Below are 23,279 nucleotides of genomic sequence, written 5' to 3' on the forward strand. Positions count from 1 at the left end.
TCAAAAAGTTTGACTGCAGAAACGGCAAACATCGCTCACCAACAAATTTTGGATTCCCCTCTTATTGGCAGAATGAACATTTACAACGATATACCTGGTTCCCTGGCTCCTCCACTCATTCCAATCCCGAGAGCCAGCATTCGGCAGAGAGGCTCTCCAAAGCCAAGTGGTTCATTGAAATCATCAACGACGCAGGTGAACTCTCTTAATGAAACGCTGCCATCTCCTGGCACACACAACATCCAATCCAATCCGTGCGTTACTTCGAACACCACACTCAACACAGAAGAAGTCGAAAAGTTACTACATGATATTTCAATATTGGGAAACAAATCTGAAACAAACAAGACGAAACCGAATTCGTCGGAACCCGAGTGCACGATATGTTTCGAAAACGTTCCTGACTGCGTCCTGTACACTTGTGGACACATCTGCTTGTGCTACGATTGTGGACAAAATATTTTGAAAACGCAAAAACCTCAATGTCCCATATGCAGAAAAAATATTACGGATATTATAAAAATTTACAAGTCATGATTTAGTTTATCACTATTGTTACAATACTTAAAAGCATTTTCACACCGTTCATGTTGTAAATATATATGCAGTATAAAGTATGCAAAAATTAAAAAAGCTACTGTCCAGTAAAAAAGTGATGTCACGACTTTCTAGCCCCCTCATTAGCCAGTCGATCTGCTTGTTCGTTGCCCTCTTCGCCTTGGTGACCCCTCACATGAACCTTCATGTTGTGTTTCAGTGTTCACATGTTCATAAATGTGCATTGTAATTTAATACAAACAAAAAGGACGAGTAACATCACTAGAAATCTAACATAATGTATTTGAATGCCCTGACTGACAACATCGAGTTCCTCCAGCTCCTCCCTGTTCACCACAGGCTTTCCTTTCGACAACATCCACCTGTTTGATTTCCATTTGTCCATCCATTTCGTTATGCCTGCCAAAAACATCAGACGTCAAATTTATATAACTTTTGTATATGAAATTTAATGTGCATAAGCAGGTGAAGAATTAATGTGGAGGATTTAAACTGAAGAAACATAAAAGTCGAGTGCGAGTTCCACAAATTTTGATGATTAATGGAATTGGCTGCAAAACAAAAGCAGACTTGATGTAACGTAATCACGTGGAGTAATGTGCTGGCATGCTACGGTGACAAGATCGTTTGCGCTTGAACAAATTTAAACTTTCATCAATACTCTGTAATTGAAGATAAATAAAAGCTTTGAGAAGGAAAAGCAAGGAGAACTATTTAATGCATTTGGTTGAAAAAAATTGAAATACACTTTGGCTTGGGTGATTAAAATTAGATAACAAAAATTGCTGGCAGACAGACATCAATGCTTTCTTTTAAAAAAACTTATCAGTATGCAACTGCCCTCTCATATTGTGTTTCTGCTGATGTGGCTACGTAGTCAAATTAGATATATTTGAATAAAAAGGTGCACTATACTATGTTGACATTAAATTTGATTCATCATTATATTACTCAGCTAAATCCGTTATCAGTTTTCGTGCGTTTAATTGAGATGGCATGTTTCTCAAGTTCTACATTTCAAGTTTGCTACTGAATGTAAAATGTCGTCTGTTGATTGAACGCAAGGAAATTAAGCTTCCTCATGCATGCATTTTAATTAATACCAGTATTAATACTTGTAAATAAAATAAGCAAATGAATTGTTGCTTGAGATGTGTTTCATTGTCTACAACCTTGCCGAGGTCCAAATTAATAACAAGATAAATCTGATCTGTTGGAATCACTTTCTTATAAAATATAAATATCAAATATTTTTGTTAACTAAGAATTTCTAATAACTTGTAAAAATATTATAAGAATTTAGAACGGAATGATGATTGTACAAAAATTAAAAACTCAAAAAGCAAAGAACAAACAATTTATTAAGAATTCGGAATCGGTCCTTATTTCCAGGCTTTTGTAATCCCTCTTCTTAGCTATCTTGATAGCACGAACCACCGCCTTTGTTGAAAAAATCATAATCAATAACAAATTTAATATAATCTTACTACATATTCTAAGCATCGTCGTTTACATTGTACATTGTTTATTAAATCATTTAATTAACATCAAAATACAACCATGGGCCACTTATAAAACAACATATACATGTATATAAAATATGCTGGGTAAAAATTCAGCTATCACAACAATTCGTCAGGCTAAATTACTCCTTATTACACAGAAGAACATCAAATAACATAAAACAAATATAAATCAAAATACTAAATGACAATTAAATCCCAAACCATGATTTCAGCCCTGTTATTAGTTTGTCTGCCAACTAATCTTTCACTAACATTGCTATAAAAATAAAATTGATGTAAATTCAGTTTTAGGTAATTCAGTAATATTTTCAAATAAACTTTAAAAAAGAAGGAAAATAAATTTAATCAAACTCTTCGTGGTCCGAAGTTCCCCAAAAAACACCGAGACCAGCTCGAGCATTACACTTTCCATTGTTGTGGCAACACCCGTCTGTGTACACAACTACTCTGTCACCTTATAATAAAAATTGCATCATTGTAAACATTACAACTCGCAACTTTACTTTAACTATCATTACCTGATTTCATCTCAACATCTTTTGTATCAAGCTTAATTCTTTTAGAATTAGATTGTGAATCACTCTGCATCGGCCTCTTGGAAGAACCAGCTAAATTTCAAATTTAAGTGTTGGGAATTTTTTTTAAGGAAAATCTGTTAAAAGGTTATGAAAAACTAGATAAGACTATTAACAATAGCAAAAACAAATTTGGAGATGTATCGATCAAACGCAATCAGGCCATACAAGTTTCCTTCAGTTATAAGTTTCAGCCATTTCAAAATTTGCAACAAACTTTGCGCTTCATTCAGAAAAGCATTTGCCTCTGCTTCAGTGGGGAACTTTTTATATTTTGCATTAGGAAATCCTTTCACTTGCTTCTCACATTCAGCCCTACAATCAGGAAACTTTATTGTATACATAGTGATAATATAAACTGTAGCACATTTAATGATTCAACATAATTATAATTTAACATGGAGTATAAATTTTCTAATTTAAATATTTGGTATAAATTTTAAAAAATTGAAAAAATGAAAAAACATTTTGAATTTGTTTTAATTTTTTTCAGAAAATTGTCAAATGAGGATATCTTTTTATACAAACACACTTAAGCCACCATAAAAATCCTAATTATCATCTTTTTCAACAGATTTCTGATCAATCAAAAGCAGAGGATTAGATTTTCATTGAACATACTTTTGATACTTTCTACTAAGCTCAGACTGCTTAACAAATCTTAAATCCAATTTTGAGCTAAGTAAAATAACTGCAGGAAGCACACACACACATTCACACGCTGAGATAAGCATACAAAAGAATACAAAAGCAGAGGGAAAACATACAAAATAAACATATAAATTCATTGTAACTTTGTTCTATATTACTAATGTGAATACATTAACAATGATACAATAATGTGTAGTATTGTACAAATTGCCAGCTATGCTACTACTACTAACTCAACATGAAAACGTTATGAAATGGAATTAACGTTTGACAATATTATCAGCTCTTTAAAAGTAGTAATTAAAAGTAAACATGTGACTTGTATGCAACTAACATTAATTATAATAAAATCTTATTTTTTTGTTCAAAAGCACCAAATTTTATAAAATGAATAAAATAAGTCCATTTTGTAAGTCTATTTTGTAAAATCATTAACAAGTTGTCACAACTAAAATATCAATCACATATGATTATTATAACTAGTTAAAAGGCAGAATATCTTCCAATTTCAAGCTTGTTTAAATGTGGAGACTTCAACTAAATTGATCATTTATAATAAAAGTTTAAGCCAGTATGTTAATAACATGCTGTTATCAACATAACACATATACATTATGTTGCATACACTCCGGATGCATATACTACTATTACTGAGAGCTTGGCAAATCATTAGATTGTGAGTTGATGCTACACAATCCCTGCTCCTCTGATCTTCTATTGATGCCCTTCTCAAACAAGCCCAGGTACTTCAGGTTTTGTGAAAATGAAATTGTGAAACAAACTTATTGACAAATTATTATTATCATAATGATAAAATTATATAGTCATATATGAACATATATGGTCATATATGATCATATATGATTAAAACATGATCATTTGCCAATTAATTAATTTTTTTATAAATTTATTAGTTTGTCTTTAACTTATTCTTCATTGTGCTGACGACGTTGGAGTTCACCAAGACTCGATTCTCAGTCCACTGTTATTTATAACTGTGATGGAAGAAATCACAAAACCGATACGCACTGGTGACATTTGGATTCTAATATATGCTGATGATATCGTTTTAACAGCCACGTCTGAGCAGAATGCAGCACAGATGTTTGAAGATTGGAACACCAGACTCGCTGATCATGGATTCAAAGTCAACATCAGCAAAACCAAAGCAATGAACACTGGTGAACCCATCCAATCCATAGCTACTGGATGATGGCCCTGTTCAGTTTGTAAAGCTGGTGTAGGTAACAATTCAATCAAGTGTCAGCAGTGTAACCAGTGGTGTCACAAACGTTGTTCAAAAATAATTGGTACTTTATCTAAAGTGTCCAATTTTGTTTGTCCTGCTTGCAAAAAAAGACCACATCAAATCTACCGAAATCCTGCGTCGTGCTGGTTTAGATGATATAAAGGCAACACCATCTGCGGTGGTTTGGTCATGTCAAACGAAGTAGAAACAGTGCCATAACTTCTCTTGCAGATGTTGAAGTACCTGGCACACGTCCCAAAGACCGTCTAAAGAAGTCCTGGTCGCAAACAATCAAGCAAGACATGAAAGCTCTAAATTTAAATGAAATGGATACAACTGATCGTCTAATTAGGCCCAAAAAGTTGATGGCAAAGAAAACAACGTCCTACTTCAGGAACCGGGTCTCTGGACACAAAACGAAGATTGATATGTATTATGTAATTTAGCATAGATTACAAAAATACTTATCGAGTTGGCATCTCTGTAGATCAGAGCTACACAAATATTTTGATCTTGCAGACTGGTTTGGGTATCTAACCATTTTCATATGCCATACATTATAATTTATAATAGGAACGAAGACCACCATCAAACAAGAAAGTTGCTAAACATTGCAACCCATGGGAAGATTGTTGTCAGTGGATGTAGACAAAGTCAAAGGTTAAAGATAAATGAGAGCAGTTTCTCTGAGCTGATATTTTTAAAGTTAGTCACTTAACTTGACAAAACAAAACCTGTTTAAAAAAAACTTGAAAATTCCCTTATAATAAATTATTTGACATTAAAATAAAAATTGAAATAAATTAATTAATTAACAAAAATTATTTATTAAACTTTTACACTTCACAGTTACACTTACTTACAGACTAACATAACTTTAACAACCTACTGTTAATATACTAGACTACTTTTTCAAAGTAAGATATCTTACTATATTTAAAATATTACTAATCATTTTAAAATTTCAACTTATATAGATACACATTATTTTATATTTTTTACAAAAAAAATTCTACACTGGTCATTATTTTAACATTTTCGCACATTTTTCAACTTTTGAAACCGAAGGCCACTTATTTTTTAATTAGTTAATTTTAATAAAAATAAATTTTACAAAGTGAAAATTGTATTTTCTACTTTAACTTTTATTTTAAATTTGAAACTTGCCATGAGGAGAAAAGTCCTTTCGTGCGGCCCACCCTTACAGCATAAATAAAACTTGGCATGGTTAAATTTTTATAAAATAATTTTCTCAAATTATACATTTAAATATCTTCTAAATTTAAAGGAACTAACCGAAAGCATGTTGAACTTTAATTTTAAAAAAAGTTTAAAAAATTATGGAAAGCCGGCGGTTAATAATATTTTAAAGCATTCGTTCTTAATTAAGACCGTACGATCATCCATGCGTACGATACCATCATACATACCATATATACAGAATTATAATATATATATTATACTATATATATATAGATAGATAGATAGATAATTCTAATTTTTCAAACAATTTGGAGTTAGACGTAAAGCAATCTAACTCCCGGTTTTTCACTTCATTTTTAAACAGAATTTGGCGTTTATTTGGTCTTTTAGTGGAGTTATTTAATTCAATTTAGAATTTTCTGTACACGTTACTATAGAAATTTTAGTTTCCGGTTTCTTCGATATTCCCGGCAACAAATCCTACCTACTTTCTAACTTACTGAGCCTTCTTACTAGCTCTTTTTCATTAGATTTCAAAAACGCCATATTTTGAAAAAAAGTACATTAAACAAAAACGAAATTTCAAGTTATCGGCCTGTGTCGAACCTTGTTTTTGTTTAGTTTTTTAGCAACTTGTCACATACTTAAACACCAATAATCTTTTTCCGGTTTACCAATCTGGTTATCGTCAGTTCCATTTGACTGAGACGCCTTCATTGGATATTTTTTCTAATTTGTATTCCTCCACAGATGCTCAGAATGTGTAGTTGCTTGCTCATATAGATACGAGCTCTGCCTTTGATTGTGTAGATTACTCATTACTTTTACGCAAGTTCCAATATTTATTTCGAGTATCGGATGTCGTTCTTTAATGGATTGAGTAATAACTTTCTAGTCGTACACAACAGATCTAACTTGACACATGTTGAAACTGTGTCATACGATGTAGAGAGTCTGTTTTCGGCCCCCTCCTGTGTTGCGTTGTACACTGCAGATGCTTTTAAAATCATTGACAAATATAGTTTCAAAGACTCAGATCACGTCTCTCGGAAATTAATAAGTAGATGATGGCAAGTAGGCTTAAATTGAATTAAACCCAGTTTTTAAAGATCGGCACTAGGCAGCAACTGAAAAAATGAACATTGAGTCTTTAAGACTTGGCGATTCATTAAATTTTGCACAACTGCACACAAACCGGGAATTGTTTTTGGTAATAACATGTCTTTTAATTTTCATACTGGGGCAGGTTCGAAAGAACAATCTGGACAATTGCTTAAGCTCATCAAACGATCTTTAAACAAGCACATTCTTCAAAGTTTTGTTCATTCCTTTATCCATTCAAAAATATGCTATTGCAATAGTCTATATTACGCCTGTCTGGTGTAAATATGGCTAAACTAGTCTGTTCAAAATTGAGCTGCAAGGATGGTTTCAGGTGGCCTTAAATAAGACTACGTTGAGCCAATTTTTTTGCTCTTCACTGGTTTGCGGTTTATCAGCTATTTTCAAGATTATGTTTAACGGTTTAATCCATTAAGGGGGTCGCCCCTAAATATTTAACTGACAGAATCATTCCCAGAACAGTGCCACCGCTGAGTCAAACAGCGCGCTCTGCAATAATCGTTAGCGCCTCTGAGATCTTTTTAAAGAGTGCATACAAGCACCAATAATAATAATAACTCTACTGCCGAAACCATATAAACGCAAGTTTGGTACGGTATTTGCGGCGACAGCATGCGAGTCATATTTTTTATTAAAATATGCTAAAAATACAAAACAATTTTTTAAAATGTTCAAGATCCTTTATCAGTGCTTAAAGATGTATCAATCGACCGTTCTGTTTTTTCAAGAATGGCAGAGGATTCATCACCTAAATTTAGATTGGCATTTGTCTTTTGTTTTTTTTCATCGGGTTCAACGGTTTGTGGACCGTTATTGCACGGTTCCTTCAAGTTATTCTTGGCTTCTACAAGTGGTAGAGTGTTGTACAAGTGTCCTGTTATGTAATCAAAATGGTGGAGATGCAGGGTGCCCAACCATTTCATCATAGTGATTGATCAGTTAAAGAAAATCAAATATTTAATTTAAGTTTATGTTGAGCAAGTAATGATTTGAATGGTTTAAACATGCTGAACCTATATATGTTTTTCAAAAAAATCAACAAAAGGATATGATTTTTCTTCTTTTTCTGTTTGAAAAATTGTGGAATATATAAAATTCTCTTTGAATTCCTCAATTTCTTCCTGAAACCATTATATATATCTATATATAATATATATATACATATATAAATATACACACACACATATATACATATATATATGTGTGTGTGTGTGAGTGTGTGTGTGGTGAGTGTGTGTGTGTATGTGTGTGTGTGTGGTGAAAGTGTGTGTGAGTGTGTGTGTGTGTATGTATGCGTTGTGTGGCAAAGAAATATAAAGATGTGAATATAAAAAAAAAACGTGAAGTATCAGAACTTTGTACTGGCTCCATTCAATTGCTTCGTGCATTCCATCTGTCCCAAACTTCTTGTTGTAAGCATTGTAATGCAGTTGATCCAACACAAGACCCAAGCCTGGCGCTTTAGGAATGTCAACCTGGTTTTGATGTTCGAATTATAAAACAATAAAAAAAATTAATCCTTTTCATTTGCTTATACCAACTTTGTCAGCCCCCCAACTTTTCTTTAAAATGTCCATATTTACAAAAGATCTGCAAATGGCCATTGCAATACCTGAAGAAAATTTGATAATTAAACGATGACTAAAAACATAACTGATTCTCTTGTCCTTATCACCAAACGTGAAATTATAAACATATTGCAGGCCACTACAGACGCCAAATAGTTGAAGCATCATGGCATTCCATGCAGCCCTACAAATCCCGTTATGATGCAACCTACTCATGGCGTCGAACACTTTCTTGGTGAAAATGCCTCGTCCTCCAGACACAAAGCGGACATGATTGAATGAACCAAGAGAAAACTTTACAGATTAACGACGAGAAAATAAAGAAGTAACAAAAACTGATGATGAACAAAATTTTGTGGTTGTAAAATGGGACACGGTGAAGCGTGATACGTAAATGAACCTTGTAAATGTATTTTGAAGCATATACATTAAACTGATCAGAAATGCTTTTCGAGAGTTTGGAAAAATGTATTTAAAAATATTTTCCTGCATGCAGAAATTTTTGACAGAGCGTTTTTCTGATATTTGCCACTTACCACAAAGTACACCAATTTACACACATACACACACATACACACACAAACACACCTGTCATCTTGCGTATTTGATGCAGCATGAAGCTCTGCCCCTTCACTGTCAATTTAACATACTCGATGTCGTCGCGAATGAATGGATCGCCCACCTGATTTGTATGTATTGTATTGGTCAGTCAAACTATTCAGAAAAAAAAGGAAAAATTTTTAGGCCAAACTTGATGCAATGAACAATAACACAATTGTTTAAAAAGAACAAAAAATAGATTATGGTGACAAAAAACAAATTAATTCCTTCAGACATTTTAAATGAACGAATGACTTGAAAATGAAAAAATAAAAATTAAGAAAGAAATAATCAAAAGCATACAAATCCGTTGTTTTTCAAGCAAAATTTCGGTACAACATTAGAAGAAATTTAGAAAAAGTTGTGCAACGCGCGCATATTGTCGAGGCAGAACGTCAAACCAGGGTTACAGTGAATTCATCCGTTGCGACTGACCAACAAGCTGAAGACAAGAAACAAAGAGGCAATTTTCAGAGTAAACTTCTAACAGATGATCTTAAAACTGCCGCAAAGGAATTGAAAGAAAATGAAGATAGTCGTTCGCCGTGCAGGCAAGTCGAATCAATTTGCATGATAAGTTTGGATAACAACAGCTCCATTAAATTTTCATGATGAACTTGAATAATAATTCTATTTTCAATAAATTGAACAATTTCCAGGAAATTCTAGTAAGGAAAATTGAAAAGACAAACTTTAAATCGATTAATGCCAACAATTCGGTAAAATTCATACAATACTGTAATTAAATAACGGCATATGTACTTTGAACTCCATAATGTATCGCTGTGCACTTGCATCTCCAGATTTTCTAAAACAATCACCATAACGACCGTAATAGCAACAATTATTTTGAATCATCAATTTGAATACAATGATCAACTAATAGATGAAATATACAAAAAGTGCAAAATGTTTATTTGACAAAATTCAGGATTAAAATGGTGAAGAAATACAATGACAGTTTGTTGATGTGGATGAAGATGAATACTGATAACGTTGGTGAGGATAATGATAGTGATATTAATGACGTTGATGACGATGGTGTTGATGATAATGACATTAACAACAACGATGATGTGAGTGAGGACCCACTTTCCTGATGTGAAGTTATGGAAGTTGTGAGTTCCGCAGAAACAGTTCAATATGTCTTGCAGATGAGTGAGCACATCCTCTAAACACGTTAAAATCATTAAAAAAATAATTTGAAGTTGGAAGGATTAGAAATTTTTGTTTGTGCATATTCCAGATTGTGCTTGCGAAAATACAATATAATGATAATTTGTAATTACAAAAATATTCAATCATAAGCCCATTACACCAAATCAACTGACTTGTTATTCTGTAACTCTCACAAACAGTCTGAAAAAACAATAGAAAACTCATTTTGTAACTGCTTAAATTGCTATAAAATAGTTATCCAATAGGAAATAAATCATTGGCAAACGAAGCAGGTGAATATTGCTGAAACCTCATTCATAGGAGCAAATGCGAAGGAAGGAGTCAGATAGGTGTACGTACGAGCAGTGCACGAGTTTTTGCAATCGAACGTCTTCGTCGTCCTTTTTATACCTTCAAGTGTAAGGATTTTACTTGTGAAACAAAAAATAGGAACATAATACAAGTGATAATAATAATAATTATAATAATATAATTAACCAGCTATGCTTAGAATAAACAAGAATTTAAAAAAAAACTGCAACATCTATCAATCTTTTAAATTCTACTACCAATCAAACAAACGGTGAAGCTTGTTGTTGAAAATGAATTTGATGAGAAAATGAATCGAACGACTCGCATCAAACCTCATGCGGGCCTACTGAATTGCTTGGGCCACTTCAATCCTTAATGCTCATTTAATGCAGCATTAAAATGTATGAAATAATATATCAAAGTTTGAAGGAGGTGAAGACAAAGGAAATTTGAATGAAACATTCAACATTTTTAATTGCATAGAATCATAATTCTGTTAAATTATATTTATATTACCATAATTGGCTTGATATGATAAAATTTATGCAAATATATTAAACAATTAAAAATCTAATTAGAAATAAAAACAACAACAACACAGGTTTAGACGACATTTTTTCTGACGCCATTCACATCTGTCACTCGCCTCAGTATCACGCAACCCCGCTTTCACTCTGTCCTTCTCCACCTGCTCTCTCGACCCCTTCCTATCACTCCTTCAACCTCGAACTCCAACGCTCGCCTAACCCCGACCCTTTCATCCGTAAACATATATCTCAACATATGTCCATACCACCGCAATCTCGACTTCCTTATCAATGTCACAATGTCCTAATTCAGTCCCATCATCGACATCAACTCTGTACTACTCCTCCTATCCTTCACTTTAGCCCCACACATTATCCTCACCATAGCTCTTTCAGCCCTCTGCAGTACACTTTCCTCCTCTCTCCTCAACACCCAAGTTTCACCACCATATACCATCGCTGCTCTCACACATGCTTTATATACCCTCCCTTTCATCTTCACTGACCATTTCTTTCCACACAATACCCCACCCAGTTCCCTAAATTTCATTCATCCCACATGAACTCTTGCAGTAACAGCGCTCAAACATCCTCCATCCACGTTCAGCTTAACCCCTAAATAAACAAAGCTTTTCACTCTTTCAATACCACCACTCAACCCCGTCCTTGCGTCCGTCTTATTAATCACACCATGAACACATTTCTTACATTTGAACGTGCCTTCCACCTTTTACAGTGCCCCCCTCACACCACTACATCTCTTATGCACCCACTTCTGACATCCTATACACAATACCGAGTTAGCCTTCACTCTCCTGTCACATACCCCACAGGGGTCTATTTTACTTATCACTTGTTCCCCACCTTCCCCACTCACCATTGCCTTCGTCTGATCAATATTAACTTTTAACCCTTTCTTTTCAATAACACTTTTCCATCTGTCAAATTTTAACTGCAATTCTTCCCTGCTATTAGCCATCAAGACTAAATCATCTGCATACAAAATCTCAAACAACAACCCCTCCATTATGTTTCCACACACAACATCCATCACAATTGCAAACAAAAACGGTGATCCCTCTTCCGACCCTCACCTTTGTCTTCGCCCCTTCATACAGCTGCATCACGGCTTTAACAAGTCTCTCATTCACTCTTTTCTTCCTCAACGCCCATTCAATGACCTTCCTCGGTACTCGATCAAAAGCCTTTTCTAGATCCGCAAAACACATGTACAATCTTCGTTTCTTTCTATAATTCTCCTGCAACATTCTCACCATGAACAACGCATCCACCGTTCCCCTACCCACACTGCATTTCATTAACTGTCACCATATTTCTCAACTTCTTATCAAGCACCCTCTCCACTACCTTCATTCCATGCTCTAACAATTTCACACCCCTATATGACCCCCAATCTCTCACATCTTCTTTGCCCTTATACAACGGCACCAACACACTGTGTCGCCAATTCTTAGGTATACTTTCATCATCAAACATACTGTTAGCAATTCTCATCATAACTTCAATTCCTATCACCCCACTCGCCTTTATTTGTTCCGCTGCCACTTGCCAGATCCATCCCAAACATATCCATTCCCTATAACATCTCTCCTATCCCTCATTGACTGCTTTGCTACTTGGAACATTTTCCTCGAACTCACATCAAATTCCATTTCCCTCATTAACCTATCTGATGCTTTCGTCATTGCAGTTGCCACTGCCCGTTTTGCAACCTTCTTAGCCTTCCTATACTCAAACTCCGCTTCCCCCGTCATGTTCCTTCTCCACACCCTAAACCTCTCCTTCTTGACCTCCAAAACCTTTTTTATATCTTCATCCCACCACCACGTCTCACCATGCCTACACTTTCCTTTCGTCCATCCACATACTTTATCTGCCGTAGCCAACACAGTCCCTATAACTCTCCCAAACATCTCCATCCTTACCACTCTCCCAACTTTCAGCCACCTTCACTTCAAATGCCTTGTTGTTGTTGTTGTTGCCCCTTCACGACCACCTATCCATTGGTCAGGCGAAGCCTGAGCCAATCAGCAACCGCGGTTGGGTTTTGCCACAGGTATATTGTCTTGAGATTCGTAGGATTGGCAAGACAGGAGAAGAGATGAGCTACGTCGTCTACGTGCGTGTGACAGTGAGGACACATATTACCTGTGCCGCTATCAATAATTTCCTTGAAACTGCCTAAGATGATACTGTGGCCAGATTGGAGTTGGGCCAGAGTTCTTCTTATTGCCCGAGGCAGAGATTCCTCTGAGCTGTCTATTTGTGGTTGTGGAGGGGGCCATCCGTTAAGCAGGATCGACGGGTTCTGATTATGTCTGGCTTGATAGTTGAATGATTTTCACATAGTCGTAAAACAGTATCTTTGTCATTGATTTTAGGTTGTAGTTCTAAGCCAAAAATAATAACATTGTTAGCTCGTCAACATCAGACTTACCTGGCTTCAGAAGAGGGATGATCCGGGCCTTCTTATAGATGTCTGGAATACAGCAGGATCTGAGTGACTCATTAAAGATCCTGGTTAAGAACGCCAGACCCAAAGGACCTAAGTTTTTTAGGTGAAGCATGGTGATGTTGTCTGGGCCAGAGGCTTTGGATGCCTTGGCCGTTTTGATGGCGGCGGACACCTGATCCACCGTGAATGTAGGGTGATTGGATAGGCAATTCCGTTTTTCCACACGGTTGATGGACCTGTTTAGTTTATTTGTTTTATGCTGACTAAAGCAGGTAAAGGATTTATTGAAAAGGTTGACCATATCAAGCCCATTTGAGATTGGCTTACCGTTGAAGTTAATGGCGTTGTTGGGATTGAGTTTGGGTCTGCCGTTGAGAGACTTGATGACGCTCCAAAGACGTTTAGGGTTGGTATGTCGGTTGAAAGTGCTTAAGAAGTCCTTCTATTTTGTTGTTTTGATACTATTGATTTTGTTGTGAATGTCATTTGAAAGAGTTGAGATATTGTCGGATGATGGGTTGAAGAGCCTAAGAGCATCTCTTCGGCGAATCAGCTCGGTGACTTCCTTCGAGAGCCCTGGCTGGGAATTGATGAGCCTACCAGAAGGAATGTTGTGGTCACCGGCGTTGCCTAAGATCCTGCGGAACGCTCTTTCGGCTGCGGTGACAGTGTTGGGGAAAGAGTGTATTTTGAAATGCAAGTTCTGATTCAGCTGTAAAACCCGGTCAGTTGGCTTTTGAAAGGTTGATAAACGTCAATTTTGGGTTTTTGGTTGGAGTAATGCGGAGGTCGAGAGATATATGAATTGGCAGGTGGTTTGAAGAAAGAGTTGTGACTGCTGACCAATTAAGGCAGTTAGTCAAAGAGATAGAGGCAATAGAAAGATCTGGAGAAGTTGGCTGACCATTAGATGGAAGCCTGGTTGGACAGTCAAGATTTAAAGTACAGCAGTCGGAATCGTCTATTTCCGAAGTGCATCGCTAATACCTGAGTACCAGAGGCCATCATGAGCATTTAGATCGCCAAGTAGAATGATGTTAGGGAATTCCAATAAGTCTGCTATTGAAGCGCAGAAATGAGGTGGGCAAGCAGATTGAGGAGGGATATATACGTTCACTATATTTATCTCGATGCCATCAGCCATGATGGTGATCCCCTGGCTCTCTGTGGTATCTGTATCAGGTAGCTGTTTACTGGTGTAAGGGATCTTATGATGTATCAGCATCATGAGGCCGTCGCCACGACCACTTTTCCGGTCTTTCCGGTATATAGCATAATTCTTGAAAACCGGAACAGCAGAGCGAGTTGAAAGTTTCGTCTCCTGGAGGGCGGCGATTGAGATATTGTGTATTCTTGAGACCGTTGCAGTTGAATTGAAGGATATTCAGCTTGCCGTCCGAATGCGAGATTGGATTGAAGTTGGGTGTTGCAGATGTTTTATTGCGGATGATGGGACGATTGGGTTGCGCACCACGCACCGGCGAGCTGGGAATTGTAGTAGGGTGAGGACAGTTATTACAGAGATAATAACTTACTAAGTTAGTGGCGCAGTTGTTGAGGTGTGTCCACTTGCAGCATGTTCTGCAGCGGACAGAGTAGTGGGTTTTGTTGACACGTTTGTTACATATCTCACAGATCCATATCTTCGGACCTGGGTTGGATTCGATGCCGGCCCGCAGTAATAGCATACGGTGCAGGCCGGCCGGCGAGGACTGCTACCCAGGCAAAAACTCAGAACGGTGAAGTCGTGTTGGGGAGGGCTTGCTGCAACGATTTGTTGACGAGGAGGAGAGGAGCAATCCTGACCACGACGCCAATCGGTTTCACCACAAGAAGGCCGTTGCTCCAGAACCTCCAGGTTCTTTAAATGCCTTCCTCACCTCTGCATCCTGTAACTTCCATGTCTTTCTCTTTGCCACAAACTTATCCTTCTTCCTCCTCCTCATTTCTTTTGATGCCACATCCATCACAACCATGCAATTAGAAATAAAAAATTAATGAAAGTTTTTTTGAAGTAATGGAATTGATAAATGGAGAAATGACGATGCAGTGAAATATGGAATGCAGTCAATCTTCCGTGAATTCGAACACGCGAGTTAGCAAAATGATAGTAACAGCAATATAGCATCATTAAACTTAAAATCTGGATGTCGCAATATCTAGAACATGTGCAACGTGAAGTGACTGGTCATAATAAAAAAATGCCACTTTTGTGTTGCCACGGACTCAAGTGGTGATATTTGTTATTCTAAAAACCTGGAAGTTTATAAGAACTCCAATTGGCACGATAATTTGAAATACCTCAATGCAACTGAAGCAGATAAGAAAGATAGCGATTTCAATAAGAATGAAACGAACCCAGGACGTGAATTTGTGCAGGCAGGTGGCTGTTGATCTTCCCCACGGCGTCCTCTACGTCAACAAACATGTAAAGTAGGAAACAAATTAAAACATAAATACCTATGATGATACAATAACAGGAAGTTCTTGCAGTGTGAACGATACAATAGATAGAAATGTAAATTGCAAGTAAGATATGCACAGTAGAAATTAGATAAATTTTACGAAATGATATAAATGAGATGCGTATCTTGAATGAGACTACTTGTCCGGCTGCAGACACTCCCTTGTCAGTGCGGGCTGCCCTTTGGAAGGACATCTGTAATGGTGTCCATCAAAACATAAATCAATAAGCAATCATAAATTTGGAATTGAATTGGGAAATGACCTTTGAACGTGGCTCTTCAATGTGGTCGGGGCGCACAACTCCTGCCTTTAACAGAGCATCAAAAAGTTCCGATTCAATTGTTCTGAATCCTGGGTTCCTGATTAAATAACATTCTACAATTGAATACTGACATGTGGTTTACAATTTTTCAATATATTTTTATTTAGTTCATCGGCAATCAGGGAAAAAGCAAAAAAAATTTTAGTTTTTAATAGCTATTGCATAAACATTGGAAGACAAGGATAATCAAAAAATTTTTGCCAGGGAAATGTAAAACTGAGAGAAAGAAATACAAATTCACCTCTGCATGCCAAGGTAACCCTTGCCAGAATAAACAAGCAGCAGAGCAACCTTCTTCTTTCTGAAGGGCCAGTCCTTGAAATAATTTTTACATCAATAGAGACATCATAAACATCACCAAGAGAAATATTAAAAATAATTTTTAATTAAATAAAACAATTTTCATAAAATAATATTGCAAGAAAATCTTGTGAACTGTAACTGAAAGAATGGAATCACTTGAAAAATAAATAATTATTATTATTTTAGTCTCTACTTTGTATGATCATAGGTATGTCTCTGTGTTCCAATGTCGACAAGCAATAAATAATTAATTTAAATACCAGAAAATGATATTTAAACAAAAAAATTAACTTTTATAAATTACACATTATCCTTAAAAATGTCCCAATAAAATTAGACATGATGCAAGTATAAATAAAACATTTGTGAACATCTCATCATAAAGATATAATGATGAACGGCTATGAACACAACGACAAACAGCCAAACATACTTGTTCCCCATCAACTTTAGGTTTCTTGCCTTGTGTCTCATCGTTACCATCATAGTCCTGTTTGTGCTTCCAAGTTGTTTTCTGCTTTTTCATACTTTTTTTAGATTTAGGAACAGTGTTTGGATTGTCCAGTGCGTTTTCCATATTGAGATTAAGTTTTGAGATCGACAAACTGAATTTGTTGAAAATTTTTTTCACCACATCAAAGCTCCACTTCAGTGACATCAACCTTCACTCAAAAAATTGAAATACTTAATAACAAACTTAAAAGAAAGATGTGAACCTAAAATAAATATGCACCCATATGGCGTGTTGCTCTATATATGTATGTATTATATATCAATCCTCGTTTATAGTCTCTATCAGTTATGGGTCGGACTATGATTGTATTATATAGAGAGGGTAAGAGTTTATTGATCTGCCACCGCAGGTACGGCCGGCCAGTAGAATTACACAATGTACATTAACTCTCAGTATATACATAGTAGACCATACTGTAGTAGCAAATTAAGAAACCCTCACCCATACATATAGAGTGGGTATATGTAAAATGAAACATACATAATACTTTGGTTAAGAATATTGTGTGTACTATTTAAAAAAACTATTGCACTTCTAGCGTAATTTAATTTATAACTCGATGTTTCAATTCTTCAAATGAGAGTTATTTTCCTTAACTTGTTTCAGTTATGATCACATTTTCATGATAATTTGTGAGATTTAATGAATCACACACAACAATCTTTATTTATTAACAACTAAGTAAGATTAGTTAAATTACCAAATGAATAAAAACTTATATTTTAGTTTAGTTTTATTATTATTTTTTTAGCAACGCCTAATAAAAAGCATCCTAATAAATTTTATTGAGACAAGTATTAAGACAAGTAACATTACAGATAGCATAAGAAGACATGTCTCAGCCAAAAGCAAAAGCAACCATCACAACTTTCATCCTACTTATTAGTGCTACGGCAATCGTTGTTTCGTGCCCAACGCAGTTAATTATGCATGACCCTATGATATGATATTATGATGGCAATAAAAAAGTTAATTAGCTAGTGAGGTTAGGTGCCACTGTTACTTTTTTAACTTTTATATTCATATTATTATTGTGATTGCAACACACGATAAATTAGATAGAGACTAGCTATACTTACCAAACCTCTGCAACAAATTATTTATAAATAAATTAAAATTCAATTTGATAAGAAATTAACGATAAACAGGGTTGAAAACAAAATAGGATAGTGAAGTACCCCACGCAAATGAAAAATGTTATTATTATAAATAGGTCAAATAACAACGAACTAAAAATGCCTAAAAATGAACTAAAACTGGTTAGTAACTTTACTTGCACTATATAATTTAAATATTTATATATTCAATTATGATGAATGTATACACACACACACACACACACACACACACACATATATATATATATATATATATATATATATATATATATATATATATATATATATATATATATATATATATATATATATATATATATATATATATATTATGAAGCGCTAATTAAACGAATCTCAAAAGCGCTAACAAAAACTAAACTTAACAACATAATTGAAATAACAAACAAGAAATCATAATACATCGCACAGAGATAAAATTAAAATTTGGTCATAAACAGAAAAGTAATCGATTCAATATAACGAAAATACGAAATAATAATTAGAACATGTCGATGTCGACTAAACAGAAAGAATTGATCAATAATGCATTACAATAAAAATAAATGAGTTTTCAGTTTTTTCTTGAAATCACGCAGGTTTAAGTCCGGATTTCTGAGAGCAGCAGGCAGGTTGTTCCAAACAGTTAGTCCAGAAACAGCAATGTTACGAGAGCCTATACGGAGACTCGTTGTTGGGATCAACAGCAGGTTTGAAACATCGGATCTCAAGTGTGTTCCAGTGTGTTGAAAATCTCTTTTTGAACCTGTCAGACAAATAAAATGGAGCTAGACCGTTGATAGACTTGTAGACAAGTGTTGAAATTTTGAACAACACTCTTTTGTCGACGGTTAGCCAATAAAGTTCCTTCAACATTGGAGACACATGATCGTATTTTAGAGCTCCAACAACAACTTTTGCGACTCGATTCTGTATTGATTGAAGTACAGCCATAGATCGATCAGGTAAGTCATAAAACAAACTGTTGCAATAGTCGACGCGTGAGTGCACAAATGCATGAACCAACGTCTGCAACGTGGATGTATCTAGGGATCGTCGAATTTGATTGATTTTCCTGATTTGAAACATGCATTCGGCTGAGAGCTTTTTAATGTGTTGCTTCATTGACAAACCTGAATCAATCGTGAAGCCCAGATTAGCTGCTGTCTGACAAAATGGGATGACCTCATCATTAACAGTTATTGAATTTATATCTATTCTTGAAAGTTTATATCCATGCTCAAATTGGTAAAAAAAACAGTCTTGTTTTGGTTTAGTTTTAAACCATTGTTTTGCATCCACTTATTGACCCCAGACAAACATTTAACCAGTTTGTCCAATTCTGATTTAAAAGAATCTGGCCTGCTCGTAACAATAATTTGCAAGTCGTCCGCAAAAGCATGACCTAAAAAACCAAATGATTCTATTATCTTTAGTACTTCAGATGTATAGATCAGGAATAGAATAGGACCTAGAACCGAACCTTGTGGCACACCAGACAGCATAACATTAACCTCAGACAATTTACCACCGAATGATACCTGTTGTGATCTACCTACCAGATACGACTCAAACCACCTCAGAACAGCACCAAAGATTCCAAAACTGCAACGTAGTCTTGTTAAAAATACTTTGTGATCTACGCAATCAAATGCGGATGACATATCAAGAAAAACTAGCATTGCCACATTTTGTTCATCAATTGCCCCGTACACTTCTGAGAAAACTTGCAAAAGTTTGGTACTGACGGAATCCAGATTGATATTTCGGCAATAAATTGTTATTGTTTAAGTAACTGAGTGTTTGCCTGGCAACCACACGTTCGATAATTTTGGATAGGAAAGACAGATTAGAAATTGGTCTGTAGTTCCCAACATCATTTTAATCTAGATTATGTTTCTTCAGCAGCGAAGTTATGATAGCATGCTTGCAGCCAGAAGGAAACTGTCCCACATTTAAACTGCTGTTTATCAGGCCTGCCAAAAATGGTGCGAATAGTTTTATAAACTTCTTTAATACGTGGGTAGGTATTACATCTTGTTGACGCGACTTTGTAGGTGAATTTTGAACTAATTGTATTACCTCCTCTTCAGAAACCATAGAAAACGTTGAGAACAAACTATTATTGACACCTGATTGGAATTCTGCCAGGCTCGGTTGAGCATCGTTGTTGACACTATCTCTCAGCTTGCTTAACTTTTCATTGAAATAGCACATAAATCGATCAGGTGTTAGTTCATCCATATCCGAGAAAAATTTATCGTTACGACCCCTACAGAGAATGCTGTTCACAACCCGCCAAAGATTTTTTGGTTTCATCTTATTGTCATCAACAATTTTTGTCCAATACTGACGACGTTTTTTAGAGAAAAGTTCCGATTTATTCTTCAAAGCTGTCTTCCATTCATCTTGATGAATCAACTGTGAGCTTTTTCTGTATCTTCTTTCCATTTTTATGCACAAACGCTTGGCCAACCTGCAATCATTATCAAACCACAGAGCCATACGAACGTTATTGGTGGTCACTGCACGAATAGGGACAACTTTATCAGCAATAGATTTTAACTCGTTGTTAAATAAATGCAATTCCTTGTCTACCTCATTGCTTTGACATGCTTTGGAGAGTGGAGATTCAAGCACGAGTTTGATGAAGTCATCAACATTCATCTGATTCCACATTTTAGAAACTTTTTTAATTCCAACCAAATATCCTCGAGTCATCGACAGTTCAGCCCAAATAAAACTATGATCAGAATAAATTCCACTTGGATGGACTAAACAATCATGAACTGGAAAATCCTCGGAGGTTACTATCAAGTCTAGTGTACCACCACGTAAATGTGTTGGTGCTTTTACACGATTGATGAGTTGAAAATTATCGAAGATATCAATTAAATTAGCAGCATAAGGATCATTCGTCTTTTCAACGTGCACATTGAAGTCCCCGGTTAAAATAATTTGAGAACTGAGTACTGTAATGTTTTCCAGAATAGAAATCAGTTCTTTAAAAAATAATCCAGACAGCTGTGCAGAACCCGGTCTGTAAATAGTAGGGATGCACCGGATTTAGGTTTTTCAAATCCGGCCGGGGCCGGACTTGGCCGGATTTAAAATTCAAAAACCGGCCGGGGCCGGATTTTAGTTACTATTTTACATACGTTAGAAAAAATACTCACATTTACGGTTATCTACATGTTGAACACCAAAAAATAACACAAAGCATAAAGTATTGATTGTTTTTTATTGAAAAAATTGCAGTGTACAAAAAAAGTTTATTATTTCACATGTAAATAGTTAAATAAGAGAAGCATTGTATTTTAAGAATATCAGTTTCTCAGCGTTGTCAGGGAGCAGTCTTGTGCGATGCTCAGTGATGATGTCTCCAGCCGTGCTAAACAATCTTTCGGATGGTACACTTGTTGGTGGAAGTGCTAGGTAAACTTGTGCAACCTTTGATATGGTTGGATACTTTGTAGTGTTAAACTTCCACCATGTAGCTGGGTCTTCCTGTCGCTGTAACAATGGTTCTCCCAAGAAAGTCGAGAGTTCATCACTGATGCTATCTTGAAGTGATCTGTTGTTAGAAATACTCGTTACTTCATTTTCCAACATATCTTTGAAACAGTCCCACAATTTTGAAGATGATTCATCAACACGTCTTTTTTTTGTTGGCTTTTGGGATTGCACATCCTCTGATGTAGACTCTAATTCTTTGTTATTTTGAGGTAACAATTTAGTGGCAGCAAGCACAACTCCTGCCTTTGCTTCGGTACAAGCTGTATCGTTCAAGAAGCGGGTCTTAAACCTTGGATCAAGCATTGTGGCTACACTGTAAACTCGGTCATTTATAATGTTTTGGAACCTGGTGTTGATAGCATTCAGCAGTGTGACCTTCATTGTTTTAATGCCAGCATCCCGACTTTCTTTTCCCAAAACTAATACCAAAAGATACACCATTGAAATAACCAAAGATATAGATGCTGATGATGAGCTAACTTCTCTGGTAACCTCCTCGAATGGTTCCAAAACCGCAGCAACAGTTTCAGCAACAGACCATTGATTTGGTGACAAATTAGTAACAGATTCATTTTCAGCACAGTACAATGTTATTGCTCGACGTTGCTCTAACAGTCGCTGCACCATGAAGAATGTTGAATTCCACCTTGTGGGGATGTCCTGAATTAACTGGTGTTTTGGCAGATTTAAATCCGCTTGCAAATTGTGCAAACGATCCGTGGCTGATGACGAGTATTTGAAATGGCCTACTAATTTATGTCCAACTTTCAGGAGATCACTAACACCACGTTGACTTAATATACCATCGTTGATACAGAGTTGAACCGTGTGGGCAAAACAAGGTGCACTTTTAATGTTTCCATCTCGGAAACATTTGGTAATATTTACCGCATTGTCTCGCAAAACTAAATGACATTTGTTTCGTGGAATGTTCCAATTTTCGAGTGACCTATCAAACGATGACAGTAGATTTGCTGCTGTGTGTTGACCTGAATATTTTACACACTGCAAAACATAACTTTGGCGTTCGAACGTAGGAGTTAACCAATGGGCTGTCAATCCCAAATATGACTCCGTTGTTATGTCTGCTGTCCATGTATCTGTTGTAAACGGAAGGCTCAATGCTCCAGCTACCTTCTTCTTCAGTGATGAAGATGCTTTTTCAAAAAGATCAGGAATTACACGTTTGGTGAAATACTTTCGAGAAGGTATTCTGTACCTTTTCTCCAAGTTTTTTCACCAAATTGATAAATCCTGATTTTTCGACGACCTGGTAAGGCTCCATATCTATCGCTATCATTTTAGCAATCGCCACATAGATACGCTTAGCATTGTCATTGTTTATATCCCAAGGTTTTTGTTTGTCAAATGCTTCTCTAATCTTTGGCTGGGTGGGCTGGATTGATACATTTTCTAGCAAACTCGCATCACTGTCATTTGAGGTGGCATCTTCGCATTCTGAGGCTACTGCAATAGAAGACTTTAAACTGTTCATATTATCATACTGAAGTGGATGCT

General features: G+C 35.9%; 3 protein-coding genes across 3 annotated transcripts; all 3 read right to left on the minus strand.

The window, feature by feature from the left end:
* Positions 1-658: 658 nt before the first annotated feature.
* HELRODRAFT_156844 (hypothetical protein) lies at positions 659-5,785 on the minus strand (the record flags this gene model as incomplete). Its single annotated transcript, XM_009018076.1, has 9 exons — positions 659-739; positions 833-957; positions 1,914-1,998; positions 2,286-2,340; positions 2,436-2,538; positions 2,603-2,692; positions 2,877-2,974; positions 4,958-4,962; positions 5,723-5,785. The coding sequence occupies 9 exons, from the start codon at positions 5,783-5,785 to the stop codon at positions 659-661; spliced, it is 705 nt and encodes a 234-aa protein (XP_009016324.1).
* A 1,689-nt stretch (positions 5,786-7,474) lies between these two features.
* Positions 7,475-18,304, minus strand: HELRODRAFT_154673 (hypothetical protein). Its single transcript, XM_009018077.1, has 15 exons — positions 18,210-18,304; positions 17,050-17,278; positions 16,555-16,628; positions 16,254-16,350; positions 16,116-16,184; positions 15,884-15,953; positions 10,521-10,621; positions 10,384-10,411; positions 10,145-10,223; positions 9,815-9,860; positions 9,041-9,134; positions 8,426-8,496; positions 8,240-8,359; positions 7,935-8,005; positions 7,475-7,811 (listed from the first exon to the last, which is right to left on the minus strand). The coding sequence occupies exons 2-15, from the start codon at positions 17,191-17,193 to the stop codon at positions 7,556-7,558; spliced, it is 1,320 nt and encodes a 439-aa protein (XP_009016325.1). The 5' UTR covers positions 17,194-17,278; positions 18,210-18,304; the 3' UTR covers positions 7,475-7,555.
* Positions 18,305-21,539: 3,235 nt separating this feature from the next.
* Positions 21,540-22,064, minus strand: HELRODRAFT_77502 (hypothetical protein; the record flags this gene model as incomplete). Its single annotated transcript, XM_009018078.1, has 1 exon — positions 21,540-22,064. The coding sequence occupies one exon, from the start codon at positions 22,062-22,064 to the stop codon at positions 21,540-21,542; it is 525 nt and encodes a 174-aa protein (XP_009016326.1).
* Between the last annotated feature and the right edge of the window lie 1,215 nt (positions 22,065-23,279).

Source organism: Helobdella robusta, assembly GCF_000326865.2.
Source record: "Helobdella robusta unplaced genomic scaffold HELROscaffold_20, whole genome shotgun sequence".
Lineage (NCBI taxonomy): Eukaryota > Metazoa > Annelida > Clitellata > Rhynchobdellida > Glossiphoniidae > Helobdella > Helobdella robusta.